This window comes from Pseudochaenichthys georgianus, chromosome 2 (assembly GCF_902827115.2).
Source record: "Pseudochaenichthys georgianus chromosome 2, fPseGeo1.2, whole genome shotgun sequence".
In the NCBI taxonomy this organism is placed as follows: Eukaryota; Metazoa; Chordata; class Actinopteri; order Perciformes; family Channichthyidae; genus Pseudochaenichthys; species Pseudochaenichthys georgianus.
The window spans coordinates 8,874,868-8,899,282 of NC_047504.1; the positions used below are offsets into that span (position 1 = coordinate 8,874,868).

General features: G+C 41.9%; 1 protein-coding gene across 4 annotated transcripts in view; it reads left to right on the forward strand.

Annotated features, from left to right (window-relative positions):
• Positions 1–24,415, forward strand: part of slitrk6 (SLIT and NTRK-like family, member 6) — a 114,761-nt gene that overhangs the window by 9,460 nt on the left and 80,886 nt on the right. For 2 of the 4 annotated variants that reach the window (XM_071205461.1, XM_071205463.1), the window contains exon 2: positions 417–556. The exons of 1 other annotated variant lie outside the window; for it this stretch is intronic. In XM_071205461.1, the coding sequence (XP_071061562.1) occupies positions 417–556 (140 nt within the window). Of the gene's footprint in view, positions 1–416; positions 557–24,415 lie in introns of those variants that run through there. One more of the 4 variants, XR_004553579.2, reaches the window with a different exon arrangement.

The following is a 24,415-nucleotide window of genomic DNA, read 5'->3' on the forward strand; positions in this document are numbered from 1 at the left end:
GCTATGAATACTAGGGGTGCTGTGGAGAATTAAACTCTGCATTTTAGGGTCATTCTTGTTTTTTTCAGGCTCCATAATGTTTAAAGTTGTCCTTAAGTTGTCGCATAAAGAGGACACAGTATTAAGCATCAAATTGTGAAAAGTTTCATATGTTAGCACACACAGCTGACTGTGAAGGTTGACTATAATGACTTTACATGGTCCTTTAAAAAAACAAAAAACACTATTAATTTTCATTTGGGAAAATGTGTTTAATTGCTCTAGTTATCCATTCCAAAAATACTGCCTATCAGCTGTCGACAGAGACACATCGCTTTTACCAGACGAAACCCTGGCTGTTGCAGCTCTGATTTCTAGAGAGGCCTTGAGCTGCCAGGGATTTGAAAAGCTCACCGGTGTGATTTTGTTGTGTTTAGGGCTCGGTCCTCACTCGACAGAGCGGACAAAGCTCTTGGCTCTTGGCACACGAGCACCTTCCCACTCAGAGGGCCCTCCAAGGCCGTGCCGGTTAGCACAGGCAGGCGTCACCATCCCATACCTGTGTTGGCCCCTCCATGTGAGTGTGAACAATAGCTGTCTGGAAATATTGCCCTCCTGTCGCTACACGTCCTTGGCTCCATGCTGTCGGCAACAATGTCCACTTCATCTGTGCATGGCTACAGATTGCAGGTAGCTCTGTGATTGGGCTCAAGCAACTGGTCTCTTACTGGTTGGTTGACAGGATGCATTATTCACACTTGCCTTTATACACTGATTGGATTAACATCGGGCGTGATGGAGGTGCAGAAAAAACATTTTCACAAATTGTTGCTATTTCTCTAGATAATGTGAAGGTTAGTGGCTTACTATGTGAACATTGCAACTGCAGTGATAATGAGGAGTGTTTATCACACTTTCAAGAACTGAAGCGCCAAAAGCTTTAATAAAAAGTCCATCTTCTGACCCATACAAATAATACATTTGTTTTTCATTGCACAAATGTAATATTTATTTTTGTACCATCATGCAACAGAACATGGCACACTTTTACTCATGAGTAATGTGACTGTTTTTGCTCCAGCACAACCCTTTTATAAAATCTGCAAAGAGCCTGTAAAATCAGTAGTTAATAAATCACAATCAAGTCAAAGGAACTTGGATATAATTGCAATTTCAGCAAAACCAAAATGATATTAAATACGTTGCTTTACTCTCACTTATTTGAGGAGCTACACAGTGCAGTGATTCATTTAAATAGTGTTCATATACAAACATATTCTTGACGTAAGATGTTGAACGATGTATAACATTGTTGGATTTTTCATGTATTTTGAAGGATATACATATTTTTCTCTTTAGCCTTAAAAGTATCCAACATGTTTTGAATCTGATTTTCTTATTCAAGGACATGTAAGGAATAAGAAAATGAAATGTGGCTCATTGAGAAAGTGTTCATGTACAACAGGCAGTTCATTATATTAAATAGCATTCATCTGGATGTCACTGTAACTCTGCAAATGACTGCCTATTCCCGATGGGATATTATGACAAATCGCACTGTGCGATCAGGTTGTCTTGACTACCACACATTTGTCTTGAGTAAGATGTGATTAGATGATGACTTCTGCAGTAAGAAATATGCACCGATTAAGATGCTTTAGATTGTTGAATAATACCTCTGAAAGGCATGAGCATGGTTGAGAAAGAAATGCAGCTGTGTGTCATGTCCACAAACAACATGTTGTGTTCTGAAAAAAAAAAATGTAAAAGCCAGTTTTGGTGGATATTACAATTTGGGATAATGCGGACTCTAAAAGCACACCTGAAAGCCAGATGACTTTGCTTTTCTCATCTGTGTTCAGGTTTACATCACGGTGGAATTACGCAATCCATGCCCTTGGGCTCTTCTTCACCGAGCGTCCTTTTGTGCTTTTCATGGGGAACTTTCTCAGCACATTTCCGTTCCCTCAAGGTTAGCCATGAGCAAAGTGGTAATTTTAGATGCTTGACAGAAGTACAACAAAAGAATATAATGTGATAAGGGTCCCAGAAGTCTACTAAAGTGTAACATGATGGGCTACATGTGGTTTCTTTGCAACCATTATACGGTACTTTCAAACAGTTTAATTGTTTATTTGAACTTCTGCACAAATTAGACACGCACCAAATCATCCCTGAGCAATAGCCTGCACTCTTTCATATTTTGCAATTATTTTTAATAGACTCCGGTGCAATCAGAACTATATCTCAGACCCCACCTTGGAGTTGTCTTTGAATATTGTGTCAGAAAATGTACTCTCCCATCTAAAAGCTTTCCAACGCTCCCCGTCTTAACTTCCAGAACGTGTCAGAAACACATCACATCTGCAGTTCTAATTGTTATTCTCTTTTCACCTCCTTTGCAGACGGTGAGATTAGCAAAGTGTGTGCTGCCTTTTTCACTCCCTGTAATGCTATCTGGAACATCTGTTTGAACATACTTTCCCATTAGTACCAGGGTGTCAGGGTGACAGCTAAAGTCTCAAGGATATGTTACGCATTGTGAGTGTATGTGTGCCAGACTGCCTTCTGGGTAGGATAACATGACATCAAGAAAGCTGCACGAAAGACTTCCACTGAGGTGTATGTGAACAGCCTCACTGTGAGGACTGAGCCCGACATCCATGCTGGACGTAAAAGCTGATGTTTAATAGGTGATGCTGTTTCTGAAGACATGTATAACTTATTCTGGGTCAGTGATCAAACGATATACTCTGAGTTTTATTACTGCTATTGTTCCAGGCAGTGGTTTTGCTGAGCTTGCCGTTTTGGCTTTGGACACAGTCCTTGGAAATATGTTGCATGCGCTCGTAGTTTTCTCACTGCGTGAATCACCCATGTGTCAGTGGGTAGACGGGTTGATGTAAAAGACAGAAACCTGCGCACTTTGAAGAGTTATTGCTTTGTCACTGTTAGTGGTAAATAGTTTTGTTGTATTGGGTAGTGGAATCCTTACCAAGCTTTTAGAGCAGGGGTGTCAAACTCAAGGCCCGGGGGCCAAATCCGGCCCGCGACTTCATTTGATGTGGCCCGCAAGAGCTTGCAAAGAATATAATACGTTTATTATACGGTTACATGCCACTTTACAGAAGCAGGTTGCCCATAAACTACATGTCCCACAATGCATCTCGTTTTGTGACATGCGCACTGAAGAAACTTGCAATTATTTACCCTGGACTTCTGCTGTCAGACGTAGTTAATTACTAAGTTATTACCCTATCCGATAATAATCCAATTCAGAGGCAATAATGTCATATAATACATTATTTTATATATATATTTATGTAGTTACCACTGGCCCTTTGAGTGCAACCATAATACTAATATGGCACGCGATTAAATTGAGTTTGACACCCCTGTTTTAGAGCATCAATATTAAATGTGTGATCTGTCCCAATTTTAGGACTTTGAAGCTTGCTTTCCTTTCAAGATCACATACATAATACTGGCTTGACAAGTGCTTTGGCATCCCAAACTGCACTCTGTAAATCACCTAAGAAATGTATCCCTGATTGGGAGCACAGAGCTGATGATTCCTTTGTGGCCCTTTTTAAAATGTAGCAATTCATTACCGGCTAGTCAATGGTTTGATGGTGCGTCACCCTGTAAAGTCAGGACTTCATATTCATTAATTCGTATTTACAAAGTGTCTCCAGGGTTCAGGTGCTCCCCACTTACGTATTTAATGTAGCCAGTGAAATATTTGACCTCCCGTAGACGGATGACGGAGTATTTCGTGCGGCAACTCTCGCTAAACTTGATGTCGGAGCACGACTTTGCAAGCTATTCTTTAAGGCTCCATTTTGTGGCTTCATGGTTGCAGAAGACAATTTCTCCAAGAAGACTGTCATGAACGAAAGATATGTGGAAACAATTACTGATGAAGGCACAGGCTGATGATGTGAGTGTGCTGGTTATTTGGGTCGGAAGCCGGTGCCCGTGTCGTGTGCAAATTGGAGCGATTCCGTGCATGCATTATGAACATCAACAGTTATTGCTCGTGCGCAGTCAAGACGGCAGATGAAATTAGATTTGTTTGGTTATGTATCGAGTTCTGTGTCTCTGCGTGTGTGAACCATGAGTAATTCCCTGAATACAATTACCCAGGGAACTCCTGGGTTACATTTATCTCAGGAATTACACATTTTCCAAGACTTGTGCTTAACAGCTCGCATTTTCTTTTGTACATGTAGACATTATGCACCAAAAGGAGAATCAGTGATGTAGTACTCCATTATGGGCAAGCTAAATATCCTCTTTGTGAGTCCGAACATTTCAAACATGGAATATTAGCTTCTTATTATCATTCGCCCTTTTCTTTTGTTGAATTACGAAACATCTAATTTGTTCAATTTTAAACAATGTCAGTTTATTGTCAGTTCTGTTTCCATGTTATCACCTCGTGTGTTTTTGGGACCAGTTTGATTGAACTCTCTGCGTATAAATCAGCGGTGCCCTTCAAGCTGTTACCCAAACACACACATGAGATGTTAGATTATTCTGACACTGTGATATGAAAGCGCAGGATTTTAACAGAATCTAAACTAAGATCCAACTATTTGCCATACATTGTATATACAAGAAGTTGTATAGCATATATATTTACTTTACTTTAGAGCAGGGGTGGGGAACCTTTTTCCTCTCAAGGGCCATTTCAATTTTTACAACATCCTTCGAGGGCCGTACAAATTATTGACCTCTGCTTAAAAATACTAAAATCACAGCCCATTCATTTGGCCTTTCTTTCATGCTGTGCAAAGAAAAAGCAACCTCTTAATCCATATATTTTACCATGACTCGCATATGCATGCACGTGCACGGTTGTGGCATGACCACCAAAACAGAAATATATTGGACAAATGTATTTAGTTTCCTATCCATGTGGACGTGATTTAAATGGGGGGGGGGGGTTAAAAGCATCAATCTGGTGCACTTTGAGAGCAACATTAGGAGATCTATGGATACATCTCTCAACACATTTGAAACAGAACTGTAAGCAGATTTTCTTTTTCTTTATGGATATTTTAAATATCACTCTCCTTTCAAACTGTATTCTTGTTTATTAATAACAACTTTTTTTTACTGTCATATAATATATTTTATACCTGTTTACTTTATTCTCTTGTTTTTTTATAACTATAATGATCATATAAAGATGTGCCTTTACCTCACTGGTTTTAGAAAAAGCTTCTTATATTCGTTAGCATAGCTAGCTAACCAGATGCTAATGATAACAAAGTTATTGACCGTATGATCAGTATGACAGATGAGCAGATCGCCACTGGGCTTTCAGCTAAAGACACAGCCACGCAGAAACTGCGGCATGTTTAAGGCTCCTTATGGGTACTGCTTGCAAGTGCCGGAGCGACGTTCTGGTGCTCTCCGTCCGAACTGCACCCCTGTCAGACGAGACATGTACCACGTGATGACACGTTAGGCTCGTATTGTGTTCAAGGACCCTGACCTTGGCCAGGAAAAACAGGCACTCGCTTTGTTTAATTTGTTTGCGGTCTAGATTTCTTTAATTTTTTTCTTTTTTGCGTGTGTTTATAAATTACCTTGAGGGCCATACCAAATGGTCTCGCGGGCCGGAGGTTCCCCACCCCTGCTTTAGAGAGTACCAACATTTTCAGCAAACACAATACAATCAGTGTGATGTTTTAATGATGCTCTGAACACACAGCATAGTATGTCTGTGTGTTCATGTATGCACGCACGAGTGTGTTCTTCGTAAAAGTGGTCGCAGGCCAACATGCTGAATGTGTCAATCCAGGAAATGCCTTTTCAAATTCATATCTCGCCCCCCCCGCGGAGCAATTCAAACTGGTCACAATGGAATGTACATGCCCTCATGGATGCATGATATAGACGGCAAATGTTATTTGAATTTAACAGCAGGTGCTTTGAAAGCGTTCTGTAAATGCCATGGAAATGTTTCCTAAATGGAGCCATTGTGCCGGGAAAAGCTATTTTGCCGCTGTCACCTCTTTCAGTGAAGCAGATAGGGAAATGAATGAACTCATTCCTTTACATAAAGATGCAAGATAGAGGCAAGACCACCTTTTTATATCGGCTTACGGTATTGCATGAGGCATTAATTTAGGCGGAAATCATTTGAAGATTATGAAGATTTAAAAAAGGTTGAGTGGCCACGTCAAAGCCGGAGGATGCAAATTAACTTGGGTCAGGATGCATTTGAGCAAGACACCGATCTGGCAGCTGCTCCATTGTGGTTTGTTTTGCTAGTAGAATATATATTTGAGTGTTAGAGAGTGTAAAAAACGGGGTGTTGCATCTACAGAGCATATGTGTATATATATACATATATATTGCTTATTTGCTTGCAAAACAATTGCTGTACTCTTAACTTATTAGCAGCTGTTTTCAATAAACTGACAATTATGTAAGTTGCATAGAATATTTTTTATTTTTAGGGATATTTTATTGCCAACATAAGAGAAAGTAAAAAACAAATCAATTAAAGATTTGAACCCATAACGTTGGCAGCATGTGGAAATCACCGTCCCTCACCAGTGGTGTTTTCCCATTCCATTAAACCTCGCCAGTGGATATATTCTTATCTCACACACACACACACACACACACACACACACACACACACACACACACACACACACACACACACACACACACACACACACACACACACACACACACACACACACACACACACACACACACACACAACACACACACACACACACACACACACACACACACACACACACACACACACACACACACACACACACACACACACACACACACACACACACACACACACACACACACACCAATGGGTAGGTCAGGCATAAGGTGACCTAGCTAAGCAGGATGAACTTACGCCTTTTACACAGCCCTTGGCCTGTGCCTGGTCAAAGCGATTGTCCCTGACTTTGTGCCTTTGTGCACACTTCTGTCTGTCTATATGAGAGGGGTCGTTTGTAGGAAGTTGGACACAATATGAGAGGGGTTCACCTGCATTGAATATAAAGTAAAGGAATTATTTATTTCCATCCAGGAGAGAAACAGGAGATGCTGAAATCAATCTGAGGAGCCAGCTGTCTTTGTACTCTGTGCACTCCGCTGATGATGTATTCCATTGTCTGAAAGAGGAGGAGATGAGTAACTGAGAGCCTTATTCCTAAAGTGTCCACACAAAATGATTTGCAGAGAGGACGCTTGTTTTCTATGGGCCAAGATCAAATCTCTTAACTGACCTCATAACTATGTTCCAAGTACAAGGAAGAAAAAGACAAGGATGTGTATTTGTTTGCTTCTGTGCAGCAGCACTTAAACCACTGGAGACCTCTGCCAAGGCCGATTCCATAAGTGAAAAAGCCTGCTTCTTCTTTAGTCAAAGCTGCACTCAAACAAACCGACCGACCGACCGACCGACAAACCGACCGACCATCAAACCGACCGACCGACCGACCGACCGACAATCAAACCGACCGACCGACCGACCGACCGACCATCAAACCGACCGACCGACCGACCGACCGACAATCAAACCGACCGACCGACCGACCGACCGACAATCAAACCGACCGACCGACCGACCGACCGACCATCAAACCGACCGACCGACCGACCAACAGACAAATCAACCGACCGACCGACCGACCGACCAACAGACACACCAACAAACCAACACATCAACAAACCATCACTAACTATTTTGAGGAGTTCATGAGGTTTCAGGTTATTTGCCGATCGAACTCTTCCACAGTTTTACTGAAACATGGACAAATGCAAGGAGGATGTGATGATACTTAATCCTAATATTGGATATTTAATATTTTATGCATTCATGCCAGCAAAGAGAGGGAATTCAATAGACTGGAGCCCCCCCCCCTCCTCAGTTCGGCATGTCCATCAGTCAGTTTTAAAAGTCCTGTAGTGACACGACTTCAAACACGCCTGCACCGCTGAGCTGATTGAGTCAAGTTTTGAAAGAGCATAAGTCAAACTCAAAGAAAGGTTTCTTCAAATTGGGGATTCTCTTTCATTATTTAGCTATTAAGAAGTTTGTATATTTTTGATTGATCAGGGGTAAATCTAAATACCTTGGTTTTGTTATTCTGCCCCAAGTTTCTATCTTTTAAAATCAGATATGTTTTTCTATTGACTGAAATTCATTTTGAACCTACTGCAAAAGAAAAAACTTCAGGGACCGACTTTGCTGTCTGGCAAACTAACCGGCAGGGGGCTTTGGTGCTCGTTTTTATCTGAAATACATATGCATGCTACCTGGAGTATCAAATGTCATTCCTGAAGGTTATTGGTTTGAATACAACTAAAATTAACTATCCAGGGCTTCACCTCCTGCTGCTTCGTCTTTTTTTAAATTCCGTCTCACATGTCCACTCTCTAAAAATACAGAGAACATTATCATTGCTTTCAATGCCGCAGGAAGTAATGTTGACCATCCTATCGAAATTAATTTCATGCATATTCTTTATTTCATACTGGATGCGTAAAATCACACGAAGCAGAATTACAGGCATATTTCTCATACTTGTATTTGCGTCACACTCAACAAATAATTAGTTAGTGTAATTTGGTCTATGCTGTTTGCCATTTAATTCTCATGCACCTGATATCTTGTGTCCAACCTGTCTTTCGGATAAATTACTTTTTAATTGAATTCTCAGACAACTGTAATAATCCATAATGTGCTTGTTTGCTGCTGTTTGATTGGTTCAATTGTAATTAACCTTTGAATTATACTGCGAGAATTTTGAGAAGCAGCGTGCGGGAGAATGCGCATGTGCATTTGTACTTTGTAAGCAATAACTACCAGCCTTCCGTCACATGTGGATGATTTATTATCTTATTTTCGCTCTAGTAGGTCCACTTGAATGTGAAATTACATCATGAACACATTCATGATGATTTATATAATAAATAAATCAGCAAGGGGTATTCAAGGGTGTTCTTTCAACCATCCTTTTTGGTTCTTGACTTCTAAAAGCTTTCTGTATTTAGGTGACTTATATATAACTTAAAAATGGAATCACTGGGCGTATCGACGCATTAGTTTTCACTCTGAAACCAGAATCAATGCTGCACAACAGCCCTGCTTTGGTATGAGCGATAGAATGACTAACAAAGAACTGCTAACAGAGCACTTATATACTAATAAAGGACTGGCTTATCTATACATTACATTACATTGCATTTAGCTGACGCTTTTATCCAAAGCGACTTACAATAAGTGCATTCGACCAGGAAGACACAACCTTGAAGAAAACAGAATCATAAAGTACATCAGGTTTCATAGAGCCAAGCATTTCAAGTGCTACTCAACTGGCTATAGATACGCCAGTCCTTTATTAGTATATAAGTGCTTTGTTAGCAGTTCTTTGTTAATAGTTCTATCGCTCGAAGTGGAGTCGAAAGAGATGAGTTTTCAGTCAGCGCCGAAAGGTGTGCAGGCTTTCTGCTGTCCTGATGTCAATGGGAGCTCATTCCACCATCTTGGAGCCAGGATAGCAAACCCACGTGTTTTTGCTGATGGGAACTTGGGTCCCCCTCGCAGCGAGGGCGCAGCGAGTCGTTTGGCTGATGCAGAGCGAAGTGCACGCGCTGGGGTGTACGGTTTAACCATGTCCTGGATGTAGGAAGGGCCAGATCCATTCGCAGCATGGTACGCAAGCACCAGTGTCTTGAAGTGAATTCTAGCAGTTACCGGAAGCCAATATAGCCAGTTGAGTAGCACTTGAAATGCTAATCTTGAAGCATCACGGGCAAGCATGTCCGGTCCGAAGCGACTCCACTTCGAGCGATAGAACTATTAACAAAGCACTTATATACTAATAAAGGGCTGGTTTATCTAAAGCCAGTTGAGTAGCACTTGAAATGTCTTTTCTCTATGAAACCTGATGTACTTTCTGATTCTGTTTTCTTCAAGGTTGTGTCTTCCTGGTCGAATGTACTTCTTGTAAGTCGCTTTGGATAAAAGCGTCAGCTAAATGCAATGTAATGTATGACTAATACTGTGTTGCATGTGATCAGCAATCAACAGGTTCCTTCTTCAGGATTCCTTACCTTTTTTTGGATCACGAAGTGCAACAGTGAAAACATTGCAACCTCAATGTGTAGTGTTCGGTTGAGACTTGCGGCGCTCTCCGATGGCTTAATCAAGAGCCAACTGTCCCTTTAACGTTGTGTAGCTCATTTGCATTGACCTGTTCCTTTGTGAGCGCGCTCAGTGGGGAGTCAGCAGGAAGCACAGACGAGCCAAAAGAAGGCAGTCATTTCAATGGCTCCATGAAATTAGTCAGGTGTTGGCACTGCATGGGGCATATCAATAGCACCCCCCCCCCCCTCTGCCACCTCCACCCCCACCTTCTCCCATCCAGTAATGTGAAGGGAACAAATGCACCTCACGGAAGACTCGTCATTATTCCACCCAGATGATGTTTGTCGAAAGCCTAATGACTGTGTGAGCGCATGCGCCATCGTGTGTGTCTGTGTCGAATTCAACCTGTCTAAATCTAGTTTGCTCCTTTCAAAACCTTCTGTGTGCTGCGCCAACACACATCGCAGGCTCTTCTCCACATCCTCCCAGGCACGTTTCAATCTATTAGCTACACTCTGAAGAAGAGAAAGGGAAAATACTCGTCAGTTCTATATTTTCCGCCGTAGGTGAAAATGTGTCATCCTGAAAAATCCCTTTCATCCTCTCGTTCAGTCACATGTTCAGTCATGACCTCTTGATGAGTGTGGGCTGTGTTGACCTGGGATTAGTCGGCAGTTATTTGACAAACTTCAGCATAATTTTACATATGATCGAAAACGCTCATTGTAGTCATGCATGTTCTTTAACTTGGAACCCTGTTCTGTGCGATGTGTATAGTACACAGCTTCACTTAAAACACAAAGAAAACAAAGAGTGTTGAGATGACAAATAGAGAAAAACAGAATAGTGAATAGGGAGGGTTGTTGACAACAGCTGGCAGGCCGACAAGGCTGCGTCTCCTGAAAGTCTTCATCTCAAGGCTGATGGATGATGGCTAGATATAGAGGGGGTCTGAGCGGCAGCCGTTCTTCATTTTTATTACCGTCATAAGAAAACCCTTTTTTTTGGTTTACAATCCTTTGTGTGTTGGTTCACGCAACAGTGAATGCACTCTTCTTTTCACCCAGGCCATTTTGGTCATGGGAAGAATGGAAGATGACATACTGTCTCTGCTGTTAGCATTGCAGTAAAATATTTCAATGTTCTGGGTCTTGCTAAGGACAATTTAGAAGTTCGTTGACATGAAACTTTATGAACACCTACGGAGTGTCCTTATTGGAACCTGACTTGTACAATTCGTAGTTCGAGTGAATGATAGATAGCTGCTAGCAGAACTCTTTGAGAATTATAACATTCTTTTTGGTGCACTGTGTCCTGCTTCCGCTCAAACAATGGGTCTGCATGTTTTTCGATCAGGTATTCAAATGTATGAAAGGAATGAGAGGATATGCTAGTAATGCATCTCTGATTTTGACCATTTCTAGTTTTAATACTATCTAGCACGTTCAAAAAGATTTAAAGTCCTTAACAAGCAGTGCAAAGCCAGTTCGAATTTAAAAGTTACCCATAAAAGGGCTTAATGAAGTCTAAAGGACCACTGTGGGAATGGAATGAATCGTCCACATGTTAGTTTAGATGTTACAGAAAGTGAACCTGGACTTTAATTATAAGTCTGGGGGTTATTTTGTACTTTTCAGGAGTCACATTGTTCCTTTTCTATCCTTCCTTTTGGTATATAGCCTTAATCCTTGATGTTTCACTATATCCTTGTTTCAAACACCTCAGAATCATCTCCATAAAGTACAATTTAAATATTTAGAGGACCACCTACTGAACTTTGGTTTTGCAAGCAAGACTTGTGAATGTATTGCCTACAAAGCCCCATTTACCATTTGCAAAGCCTGTGAGTTTTGCAGTGTCATGCTCCAGCTGTAGAACCTCTAATTAGATGGAATATAAATCACATTTAAATCTTTCACTACGTGGGTCGAGTAGCAAGCGATCTAGAAAAACAAACAAACAACCTGGAGTTTGCAGGGTGGAATTGAGACGGCCAATGAGGCTGTTCAGGGAAGGTACGCAGAGACCCTGAGGGCATCAATACTCATGGTGGACGATGGCATGCTGTGCAGTGGGCCTGTTCCCGTCAGTGATGCTGGCATGGCTTCTGGGCAGCAGGAGTGATGTGGAGCTTAACAACTCCTCCATCTCACAGCCTTCTTTCTCTTTCTTTAATTAGGAACGACCTTGGTCAATAAATAAACGGCTTATTGACCTTGCTGTCATCGTACCGTCTGTGAAGTATACTGTACACTCAGTGTTTGCCTCATAATGTCACTATGGACCCCTTCACTGCATCGGGATGTATAACGGTGTGTAATTTAGCCAGTAAGAGTATTATATTAGGCAAAGTGGAACTGTATTATGTCACTGCAGTTAATGGGTTTAAGGGTTTTGCAACTTGAGTTACGACCACACTTTTCCATCCCTTCCTCTCCCCAATGGTTCCATGTTTAATCCCCTGAAGTTGCTTCATCTGGCTTTTTAAATTATCCAGAGAGGCAGTGGTTTGTCTGCCGAGACTGGTTAATTCAGAGGCTGGTAATGTTTTTGATGCATTGGTTGCGCTATGATGGACTTAAAGTGGAAGTGTTTTAATCTCTTGTGTATGTTTTTCTGGAAAAAACTGTTTTGTCTATAATCTGCGGTGGTGCTTCTGTGTTTCAAGAGCTTTTAAAGGTGGATTATACACACTTAAGCTGCTCTTTGGTGAATGTGATGTTTTGCTAAAAGTGTCGATGTGAAAGGCGGTTATTTTGTCTGAACAGAGCAGTGACTCAGAAGCCACCCCACACATGTCCTAATTGCATAACAACTTCTGCAAAAGCATCGTATGCTCCGAAATATCAGTGAAATGTTGTTTTTCATCACCCTCGCCCATTAGAGAGTGTAATTCCTCATCTTATTTATCCTCACATGATGCCGCTAAAGGAATATCTTGACACACCTCACCTCAAACTTAAGTCTTGTAAATGATTCATTGACTTGTTTTTCCAAGTTTTAAACGAGTGGATGGGATAAGAGGTGCCTTGGGCGAATGGCACTCAACTCTTTCCAGGACATGCCGGGGCCCGGCCTGCCTGTAGCTTTGCCGATATCTGTGTTGATAGGTAATAGATTAAGAGCGGTGAATGATCTTAGATACAGGAAGCGCTCAAACGTTTGTGTGAGTTGATCTAATTTAGCAGTGATTCCATGTCAGCCACAGCTTGTTACAAAAAACCTGACTGATAGTGTGTTTAACGAACTTAAACTAGCTTTATTAAATGTCAGGTCTTTGGCAGGAAAAACATTTTTAATCAATGATTTTATCACTGAGCACAATCTCGATTTTATGTTTTTAACAGAAACTTGGATTGAACAAAATAACAGTGCAGCTGTTCTTATTGAATCAACCCCTCCCAACTTTAGTTTTATGAGTCAGGAAAGAATGCATAAGAAAGGGGGTGGAGTTGCTATTCTGTTCAATGATTCCCTTCAATGCAGGAAGACATTGTATGGGAACTTTGCTTCTTTTGAATATGTGGCCCTTCAGCTGAAATGCTCCTCTCGAGCTCTGTTCCTAAATATCTATAGACCACCCAAATACTGTGCAAGCTTTTTTGATGACTTTACTGAACTGCTGTCTATAGTGTGTATTGACTTTGACCGTCTAGCCATTGTTGGTGATTTTAACATCCATGTTGACAACCCCCAGGACAGAGGGGCTAAAGAACTGTTTTGTGTTCTTGATAGCTATGGACTGACTCAGCATGTGACGGAGCCCACGCACAATAAGGGGCCCACTCTGGACTTAATTATCTCAAAGGGTCTGAATATCTCTAATGTTGCACTCTCTGACCATTCCTGTGTTTTCTTTGAGAGCTCTATTTCTGTTCACACAAATGTTCAAAAAGAGATAACCACAAAGCAATGTTTAACTGAAAATACTAGGGAAATGTTTACTCAGAATTTTTCTTCCACACTTGCCCCTGATTAACATCTCATTAAATGAGCTAGTAGATCATTTTAATTCAAAAATAAAAAATGTTATAGATGCCATTGGTAAAGGAAGTGACTGGGAAGAAAATATCTCCATGGAGAAAGGCCATGACCGTGAGAACAGAAAAAAGAGAATGTCGAAAAGCTGAACGTAGGTGGTGAAAAACAATTCTCCAGGTTCACTTTGAAATCTATAAAGAGAGACTTGGCCTTTATAATTTTGAATTGAAAAACGCACGACAATCGTTCTTCTCTGACATCATTACCAAAAACAAAAACAACGCACGTGCCCTGTTTGCTACCGTCGACAGACTAACTAACCCCCCAGTGTCAGTAGCCTCTGGATTTCTATCCAACAGGGCGTGCAATGATTTTGCCTCCTTCTTCACTGACAACATTCAGAAAATCAGACAAGCAGTCAGTGCCTCTGCATCAGGAACAGCAAATGTGTTGTCTCTGTGTCCACTTAAAATCAATTCAAACACCATGACACAATTCCATCAGATTAATGATAAAAACCTAGAGGACATTATTCAACTTCTGAAGTCCTCCTCCTGCTGCCTTGAAATTATTCCAACAGGATTTTTCAAAGATGTTTTGCCTTGTATGGCCTCAGATCTACTTCATATAGTAAACAAATCTCTTCACTCAGGTATTTTTCCACAGGCCCTGAAAACTGCAGTCATTAAACCGCTCTTAAAAAAGAATAATCTAGATGCTTCAGTAATGAACAATTACAGGCCCATATCAAACCTGCCATTTCTAGGTAAGATCATTGAAAAAGTGGTTTTTCAACAGTTGAGTAATTTCTTGCATTTAAATAACTGTTTCGATGTGTTCCAGTCAGGCTTTCGTCCAAACCACAGCACTGAGACTGCTCTTGTAAAGGTCTTTAATGACATCCACTTAAACACAGACAGTGGCAGCACTTCAGTGTTAGTATTATTAGATCTCAGTGCTGCGTTTGACACTGTTGACCACAACATATTACTAGACCGACTGGAAAACTGGGTGGGACTTTCGGAAACAGTTCTAAATTGGTTTGAATCCTACTTAAAGGACAGAAACAACTTTGTTTCTATAGGTACATACACATCTGAGTTGACAAATATGACATGTGGGGTACCTCAAGGCTCCATCTTGGGGCCTCTTCTCTTTAACATCTACATGCTACCACTGGCTCAGATAATGAAGAACAACAAAATAAGTTACCATAGCTATGCGGATGACACACAAATGTACGTAACAATTTCACCAGGAGACTATGCTCCAATTCAAACACTGAGTATGCGCATTGAACAAATCAATGACTGGATGTGTCAGAACTTTCTCCAATTAAACAAAGATAAAACGGAGGTAATGGTTTTTGGAGCCAAGGCAGAACGTTTAAAAGTTAGCGCTGAGCTTCAGCCTGCAATGTTCAAACCAACAGATAAAGCCAGAAATCTAGGTGTAGTCATGGACTCTGACCTGAGTTTCAACAGTCACATTAAAACAGTTACTAAATCAGCCTACTATCACCTAAAGAATATATCTAGGATTAAAAGACTAATGTCACAGCAGGATTTGGAAAAACTTGTCCATGCTTTTATCTTCAGTAGACTCGACTACTGCAATGGTGTCTTCACAGGTCTCACTAAAAAAATCTATTAGGAAGCTGCAGCTGATTCAGAACGCCGCTGCTCGAGTCCTCACTAACACTAAGAAAGTGGATCACATCACTCCTGTTCTGAAGTCTTTACACTGGCTTCCTGTGTGTCAAATAATAGATTTCAAAATACTGCTGCTGGTTTATAAAGCACTGAATGGTTTAGGCCCAAAATACATTTCTGACCTCCTTCTAAATTATGAACCATCCAGATCTCTCAGGTCTTCAGGGACTGGTCAGCTTTCTGTCCCCAGAGTCAGAACTAAACATGGAGAAGCAGCGTTCAGTTATTATGCTCCAAATATCTGGAACAAGCTCCCAGAAACCTGCAGGTCCGCTGCAACTCTGACTACTTTTAAATCCAGGCTGAAGACTTTTCTTTTTGTCGCTGCTTTTAATTGAACTATTCATATCTTAGACTGCACTGTAACTTTTATCCATGTATTTTTTTTTTAATGTTTATTTTATTAGCTTTTCTTTTTAATGACTGATTTTAATTGCCATTTTCTTAATGTCTTTTATTTTGTAAAGCACTTTGAATTGCCTTGTGTTGAAAAGTGCTATATAAATAAACTTGCCTTGCCTTGACTGGAAGTGCTGACGAAAAATACGGTTAGGCTCAGGTTAGGTAAAGGTTGGTGTTTAAAGGGGCCAATCTGGGCAGAGTAAAGAGCATGTAGTTAGGGTTAGGGTTAGTTGCCCTCTAAGAGAGATGGAAGTTTGAGAAAAAACCTCTCAAAGTGTGATGCTGTTCATGTTACATAATATAACAAGTGCACCACATGTCATAAAGACTTGACCTCATGGTAGACTTCTCAAACTGTTTTGTCTCCAGGCCTGAGACGGTGTAGAGTGTACTGTAGTGTTGGTGTGTGTTTGTCCCCCACTCTTTCCTCTGTGATTATAATTACCTCTCCACTGTGATCCTTTAATACCTCCAAGTGGGCAAACAAGCGTCCAGGGTTAGTGTGTGTGTGAGTGTGCGTGCCCATTCCCATGTGATTTTCAGTGCGTTTGTGTGTATACGAATACATTTATGTGCATGTGTTTCGAGTCCTCCGGGGCTTTTTGCGCGCTAGATAAATGATGATGAATTACCCAAGAGTGTGTGTGTGTGTGTGTGTGTGTGTGTGTGTGTGTGTGTGTGTGTGTGTGTGTGTGTGTGTGTGTGTGTGTGTGTGTGTGTGTGTGTGTGTGTGTGTGTGTGTGTGTGTGTGTGTGTGTGTGTGTGTGTGTGTGTGTGTGTGTGTGTGTGTGTGTGTGTGTGTGTGTGTGTGTGTGTGTGTGTGTGTGTGTGTGTGTGTGTGCACACACACAAGAGAACGCCCGAAGCTCTTGCTTTGCCCATAATTAAGAGTAATATGTCTGGGTCATAAACATAAGGATTGGCAGCATGGGTTTTTTAAACTATATTGATTGGATATAGTGTGTGCGCTCAGGGCGAGGCATCAGCTTTTCATAGCGTCAACATTTCACCTGTATACTTCACGTAGAAACATTGAGCAGGTGTTCCAATTGATGTTGCTTTTACAGCCCGTGTCTGAAAAGTGAGACATGTGTTTACGCATTGGTGAATTGAGCTCTCAATAGACTTTTTAAAGTAACCAGTGATGAGTTTAAGTGGAAGAGAAATGCCCTCTGTGACTGCATGCTGCCATAGCTGTACACTTCTTTAATCGCTGGAGCTTTTTTCAGACTGTTGTAAGCCCTTCACGTTTAATGCAGAAATCCATGACTCTTGTTTTCACATTTCACAACAATCGAAGGGTGGTTGAAGTGGGAAGATTCTCGTTCTAACAAGTTCTGATTGCGTCATCATGACTTTATTGTCACAATAATATAATTAAGTGCTAGATCGAATGTACCATTTTTAATTACCACTAAGTTGACATGAACACTGCTTAGATGCTGTAAGCTCGATAACTTTGCCATGGTGCTGCAAGACTCCGAAGGAAGCTTAACGACTCGATCGGCAACATTATTTTTTTTACCTCAACAGACTTTTAGAGTTAATTATAATTGATTAACGTGGCTTTGGTGCAAATGGATATATAATGTGTGAAGCTGAACAGCGGTAAAACAGAGCTCATGGTTGTGGCACCCAAGGCACTGCTCCAGAAGGTTGGTGACTTCGTCCTTGAGGTCGACGGCTGCTCCATCTCCCCATCTCCTGAAGCCCGCAACCTGGGTGTGATCCTCGACTCCACCCTTTCCTTCCATTCCCATGTCAAGTCTGTGACCAAATCGGCTTTCTACCACCTGCGGAACATTGCCAGACTCCGACCGTCACTCTCGGAGTCGGTTGCCGAGACCCTGGTGCATGCATTTGTCACCACCCGCTTGGACTACTGCAATGGTGTCCTGTTCGGGGTTCCCAACAAAACCCTGGACAGGCTCCAGTATGTCCAAAACTGTGCAGCTCGGGTCCTCACACACACAAAGCCCTGGCAGCACATCACTCCCACCCTCATCCACCTCCACTGGCTGCCGGTCAAGTTCCGCATAACTTACAAAGTCCTCCTCCTGACCTACAAGTCCCTCCATGCCCTTGCCCCCCAGTACCTATCGGACATCCTCCACCCACATGCCCCACCCCGGAACCTGCGGTCTTCAGACTCTGGCCTGCTCACCACCCCCCGCACCAAACTGAGAACCTTCGGGGACAGAGCCTTCAGTGTGGCAGCCCCCTCCCTCTGGAACGCTCTCCCTGCGGAGATTCGCAACATCCCCACACTGGACGCCTTCAAAAGGGCCCTCAAGTCCCATCTGTTCATCAAGGCTTTCGGCCCTTAAATCGATCTGTTGTTTTGTCTGTCTGACCTTTGTTTTGTTTTGTTTGTGCTTGCCCTATTCCTGTAAAGCGACCTTGGGTCCCTTGAAAGGCGCTATAGAAATCCCAGTTATTATTATTATAATGAATTCTGAATTGCAGTATGTGAAATAGCGATCACATAGCTGTCCCACAAAACCAAAGCAAAATAAGTATATTGGAGGTTCCCAAGTGAGGTGATACATATTGTTTAATCAAATTAGGGGTACAGTTGACCATGACTGAGGTGGACTGGCAGTGATGTGAGATCTGTATTGGACTGTAGAGGTGAAGAAGCTGTAAGGCTCTGTTACTCCCTGTGGTCATGAGCTTTACATAACATCTGAAGGAATGAGATAACCAATACCAGAGTTAAGTCCAAGGTTACCCTTAGTGTCAGGTTGAGCACCTCAGACAACTGTAGGAACCATTGCTCCTTCATGTTGAGAGGAAGCAGTTGAGGTGATCTGGACATCTTATTAGGATGTCTCGCAGACACCTCCCTCTGGGGGTTCGTTGAACTTTGAACTAGCAGAAGACCCCTGAGCCAATCCAGATCGCACTGGAGGGATTACATGTCCTGTCAGGGCTGGAAAAGCCCCGGTCTCCCCCAGGAGGAGCTATGGCACATGGCTGGGAAGGAGGACTGTTCCTCGCCTGCTGCCACTGCTGATAAAGACATATGGATACAACCCAGCCTCGCTTTGAGATACCTCTGAACTAAGTCCAGGAGGCTGCTCGGGGTCTGATGCACTCTTGTCGGAACAGACTGGGTATGTTGTTTGCAATTTCCAAGCAATCACTTTAATGTGCACTATTAAGCATTTTGTTGTGTGGTATTTTACGCCTCAGTTGTTTGAGTGAATCAGGGTGTGCTTTTGTACCGCACCATTGAGCGATTTGGGTGTCCCATTCAACATGGTACATTGTGTTGTGAACATTGTGTAAAATGCAATATTTTATGTTTGGTAGAGCTATTTTCTATTCCATTTCATTTCAAGACGCTTTCTTTTGATTTAGTATACCTCAGCTTGTTGTCTTCTCCTGATTCAGATATAATCTATATCCAATATTTTCCAACATAATTCTTCAATGGCCTATCCAGCAGAGGTTATTTTCTATCTTTTGCACCATCAATTCATTTAAAGTGATGTTTTATTGTTCACTTATTTGCTCAGTACTTCGTGCTTTAAAGAAGAACAGGCATAATGGAAATATGAAAACAGTTCTCATAAATGTTCAATGACATTTAGATGAGATTAAGATGTATTAGGAAACCTGTTTGGCTACTCTCATTACACTATTTCTTAGTTGTTGATTCATCCAATCGGCTCCATCTGCTGCCAGTCACGAGGGCGCTATTATCTACATCACAGGAACATGTGGAAAACCGTGTTCGCACCATAGCAGCTTGCAAAATGGCCTCGTCTTCCAGGGGCGTAATATGTTCACACAGAGCAATCCCTGGAAGGCAGCTCACGTATCACAGATTCACCATCACGTTTAACTTGAAGCCGTCTTTTGGCTTTCTAAAAATAAATGCCTGTCGCCGACTCTTCCATTGTGCGGAAGTTCTGCTTTTGTGCTCATCACTGCTGGATGCTCACTTCTTCCCCAACTTTATCTTGGATACAAGTGGTTTTCACATATGGCCACATTATAAACATCTGCTTATAAGCCTGGCGTAGACAGTTGGAAAAGTACTGCTTGAAGTCCTTTTTGTTTTTCATTCTGCAATGTGTGCTATTTTGTTACCAGGCCATTAAGGTTTACGGTGTCTGATTGCACAAAACACTTTAGTCATAATTGGCATATTCTCAACAAAAGGTTTGTTGTTTAGAACGTTTTATGTTGTCCTCATATTGCGCAGCAGGCACTTGTTGGATATGGGTGTGTGGATTGAGGATGTGTTGTAACATTAACATTTACACCCCTCGTGCTCAATAAGGCAAAGATGCAATGCACTTCAATAAACGCTGGTATTCACTGAAGCCAGCTATTTCAATCTTTATAGGACACTCCTTACTGTAGTCCAGCCTCCCTCGAGCGTTTTCTCTTCACTGGAACAGCACAAATGGGAAACATTGATGGATACATATACAAGAGAGAGGCTAGAGGCGGTATATTTCATGAAAAGAGGGATGCACAGGCTTGTATTGAAGATACCCCAGAGCCTGGCTGATAGAAGACCCAGGAGAACCTTACACACTCCCCGGGACTTCATGATCACCACCTCTCTGATGTGATTATTTTTAACTGAGTGCAATGAACTCTACTGAAAATAGAAGATATTTTTCAGTTTTCTTTCAAGATGTTCTTATTTTTTTTTCCCTTCTGATATGGAAACACTAAAATAACAAAACCCAACTTCATGTAGAAGAACGCAAGTTAGTATGTTTGCAATGTAAGGAATTGACTGAAATATCACAATTAGCCGCGTTCACACTGCGGTACTTTTCCCACAAAGGTTCATGCGAACTTAGTTCATGCGAACTCTTTAGTTCGCATGAACTACGTACAGATCGCGTTCACACCAGAAAAAGTCCCTGGGGGTGGATTAGGCAAATGAAGCCGCTGACGTCACTTCTTCTTCTTCTGCTTTGGGTTTACTGGCAGGCCGCAAACCACTTCACGGCGTATACTGCCGCCCAAAGTCCCCGGCCGGAAGTCCCCGGAGTTGGGGACTGGCTTCAGTAGAAGCTGCTGGGAGTCCCAGCAGCTTCTACTGAAGCCTTCCGAGTAAATCGCCAGAACACCGACACCTCCTCATCTCCACCGCTCCCATGTTTTATTTTGTGTTGCCATAAGTTAGTCTCTCTGCGTTTCTGCGCTGGGCTAATGCTAATGCTAATAATGCTAATGCAAGGATAATAAAATGGCGGCTTCACAAAACTTTTTGGGAGTTTTACGGGGCGTGGTTTGCAATCCGCCCAGCCAATCAGGAATACAGCTCTTTTCTCACAAAAGAGCCGCTCGAAAGTCCCTGCTCTCTAGCAGGGACTTTCGAGGGGGTAAAAAGGTTCGCATGAACTACTTTTAGTACCGGCTCTTTTTGGTGTGAACGCGAGCATGAACTAAGTTCGCATGAACTAAGTTCGCATGAACCTTTGTGGGAAAAGTACCGCAGTGTGAACGCGGCTAATAAGGCTTGTCTTCAGTCTTAAAGAGTCTTCCACACATATTGTGTTTTTCATAAAGCTGTCTACAAGGTGCTGGATAACGGAATCAGTGTTGTTAGACAGACAAAGCATAACACGGTAACGCTAAGTAAATATATTTAATAAGCTTAGGCCACATGTTTAATGAATACAACACATTATTGTGTAACACCATTTACAAACTTGATTTCATGCTTTCAGACTCCAAACAACTCTGCTGCCAAGGCTACCAACTACATTGAATCCTATATGCTAAAGGTTGTTCATCTCATCAACTATCTTAAAGTAGGAAAGATACTATAGCAGGTCTAGCGAACTGATATCATAAGAATAATTAAATTGACCCAGAGCAGATTATTAAATTTGAAGCTTGATGACGCTGCAACTCGGTTCCTTGTGCAATTGTGTTTTCCTCTTTGTGGTTTCCATGGTGAGCCAAGGTGGAAACTCAGACGGTAGTGGCACATAACCAGGAACATTCACACTGACACTGCAAACAATGGAGGCAGCAACTCTGTCGGGAACTACTTTTTATAGCGAATCTTTTGAAATGTGTGCGACACTTCCCTTCTTATACAACTCTCCTTGCCATGTTCTGCAGAAATAACATTTGGACATGTCGTTTTTCAACACTGTTGTTGATACTTCAATCAGTTATTCTGTCATTACTCCTTAACAATACATATCTTCAAATACAGATCGACAATGAATGTTTATTTTTGTTTCAAATTTGACTTTTATATCCTAAAAAGGCACATTTGTGGGGACTATTATTAGGAATGATGTATTGGTGCTGACAATAAAGAAACTGTAGAATATTGCCAGCCTCATCTTTGACGCTCACATTTATCCATTATTCCCTTCATTGGTTGTTTTTTTCAGACTTTCTAAGCAGCCGCACAAAGAAAAACTGTCCCAGATTTATTTTTTCGAAACAGCTTCAAAGATTTAGTCGAGTGCAGTGCTTTGTGATTCCAGTGCGATATCCGTGACACTGAGAAGTTGATTATTTTGGCATTAAAACAAATGTCAGTATGTTTTCACACTGAGAGTTTCTGCCAACTGTGTAGTCCAGACGACTGAACGGGAACGCATCAGCTTTTTATCGTAACGATTGCAAAGAAGTGTAGAGCCCCCCCCCTCCCCTTTCTACTTCTGAAAAACGTTTACTTCTCACTAGCCAGTTATCCTTCACTCTTCATTTGGCGCTTGGCACATTACATTGCATTTAGCTGACGCTTTTATCCACAGCGACTTACAAGAAGTACATTCGACCAAGAAGATACAACCTTGAAGAAAACAGAATCAGAAAGTACATCAGGCTTCATAGAGCAAAAACATTTCAAGTGCTACTCAACTGGCTTTAGATAAGCCAGCCCTTTGTTAGTATATAAGTGCTTTGTTAATAGTTCTATCGCTCGAAGTGGAGTCGCTTCGGACCGGACATGCTTGCCCGTGATGCTTCGAGATTAGCTGTGACAGTTACGCTACTGCTTCTCCCCCTCTTGGCGCTCCATCTTTTTAGCTTACACTCAAACTGTCATTCATAAAACCATTAATTGAAATAACTAGGGGACACACGTTCTTGCATTGCACTATAGATTTACAGTTTGAACATTGACAGCTTCGCCCTGATGCTTCTCTCGTGACAGGCTGGAAACGTGTGTGAACTGACCTGAAGGCCAGCATGCGCGTTTGACATTTGTAGCAGGTTTCCGTGGAGATAAATGCACATTCCCTCACATGCCCCTGTCTTTTCTAACACTCTCACACACTGTCGCATGACTCTACCCCCAGGGACACATCCACCGCCTTGAAGTCTGCTGCACCACCAATCGCAATCTTCCAAGGCTCCGAGAACAGAACGACTGCACCCTGCTGTATCTAAATATCATAGCGTGTGTGTGTGTGTGTGTGTGTTTCGGTGTGTGTGCGCACAGATCCTGCCTCACAATGGAGCTGACGAATGATTCATGATTTTTTTTTCCTGTCTTTATTTTTGGTTTGTTCTTATTAACATCCCTGGCGACATCACAGATAACGCAAACTCGCTGCAGCGCTTTGCCGGCAGCACTCGAGATATATTTACACTATGTGCGCATATCATGTATAGCTGCAATGAGGCTCGCCGACATCATCCACCATGATCGGATCAAAACACAAGAGATTCTTGTTCCAGGAGATGAGAAGGGGCTGACGGAAAGAAAGAAATCAGAGAGGAGGAAATGAAAAGGAAAGACGAGACGCGGGCAAAATGAGAGGGAGAAGAGAGGGAGGCTGAGGGGGGAGAGAAGCAGTCTGACTAAGCAAGACGAGCCTGTTACGAAACAGCGAGAGGCTGCGTACAGACTGGCTTCTCAGATTGATTTATAAATGTGAGTTGACAGCTGAAGACGAGTAAAAACAAACGTTCTGGTTTGGCTGCCAACAGTCGTCAGAGGCTAGCAGGCATATTATTCACTGCCACGTGATGTAAGTTGTAACAGTTATGCTGGCTCCCAGAGGATGTGTCAACATAACTTTATCGAGTGGTTTTGTTTTCTAGATTAGAAAGATACTGCCCTTCTCAGTAATTGAAATGTTGTTGGAACTATACATGCCACACAAGTACATTACGCAAACTAACACTAGATACACGATTCTAACGCTTCCTGCCATTTACAAATCCCCTTGAAGCAACTCCATCTATGAGA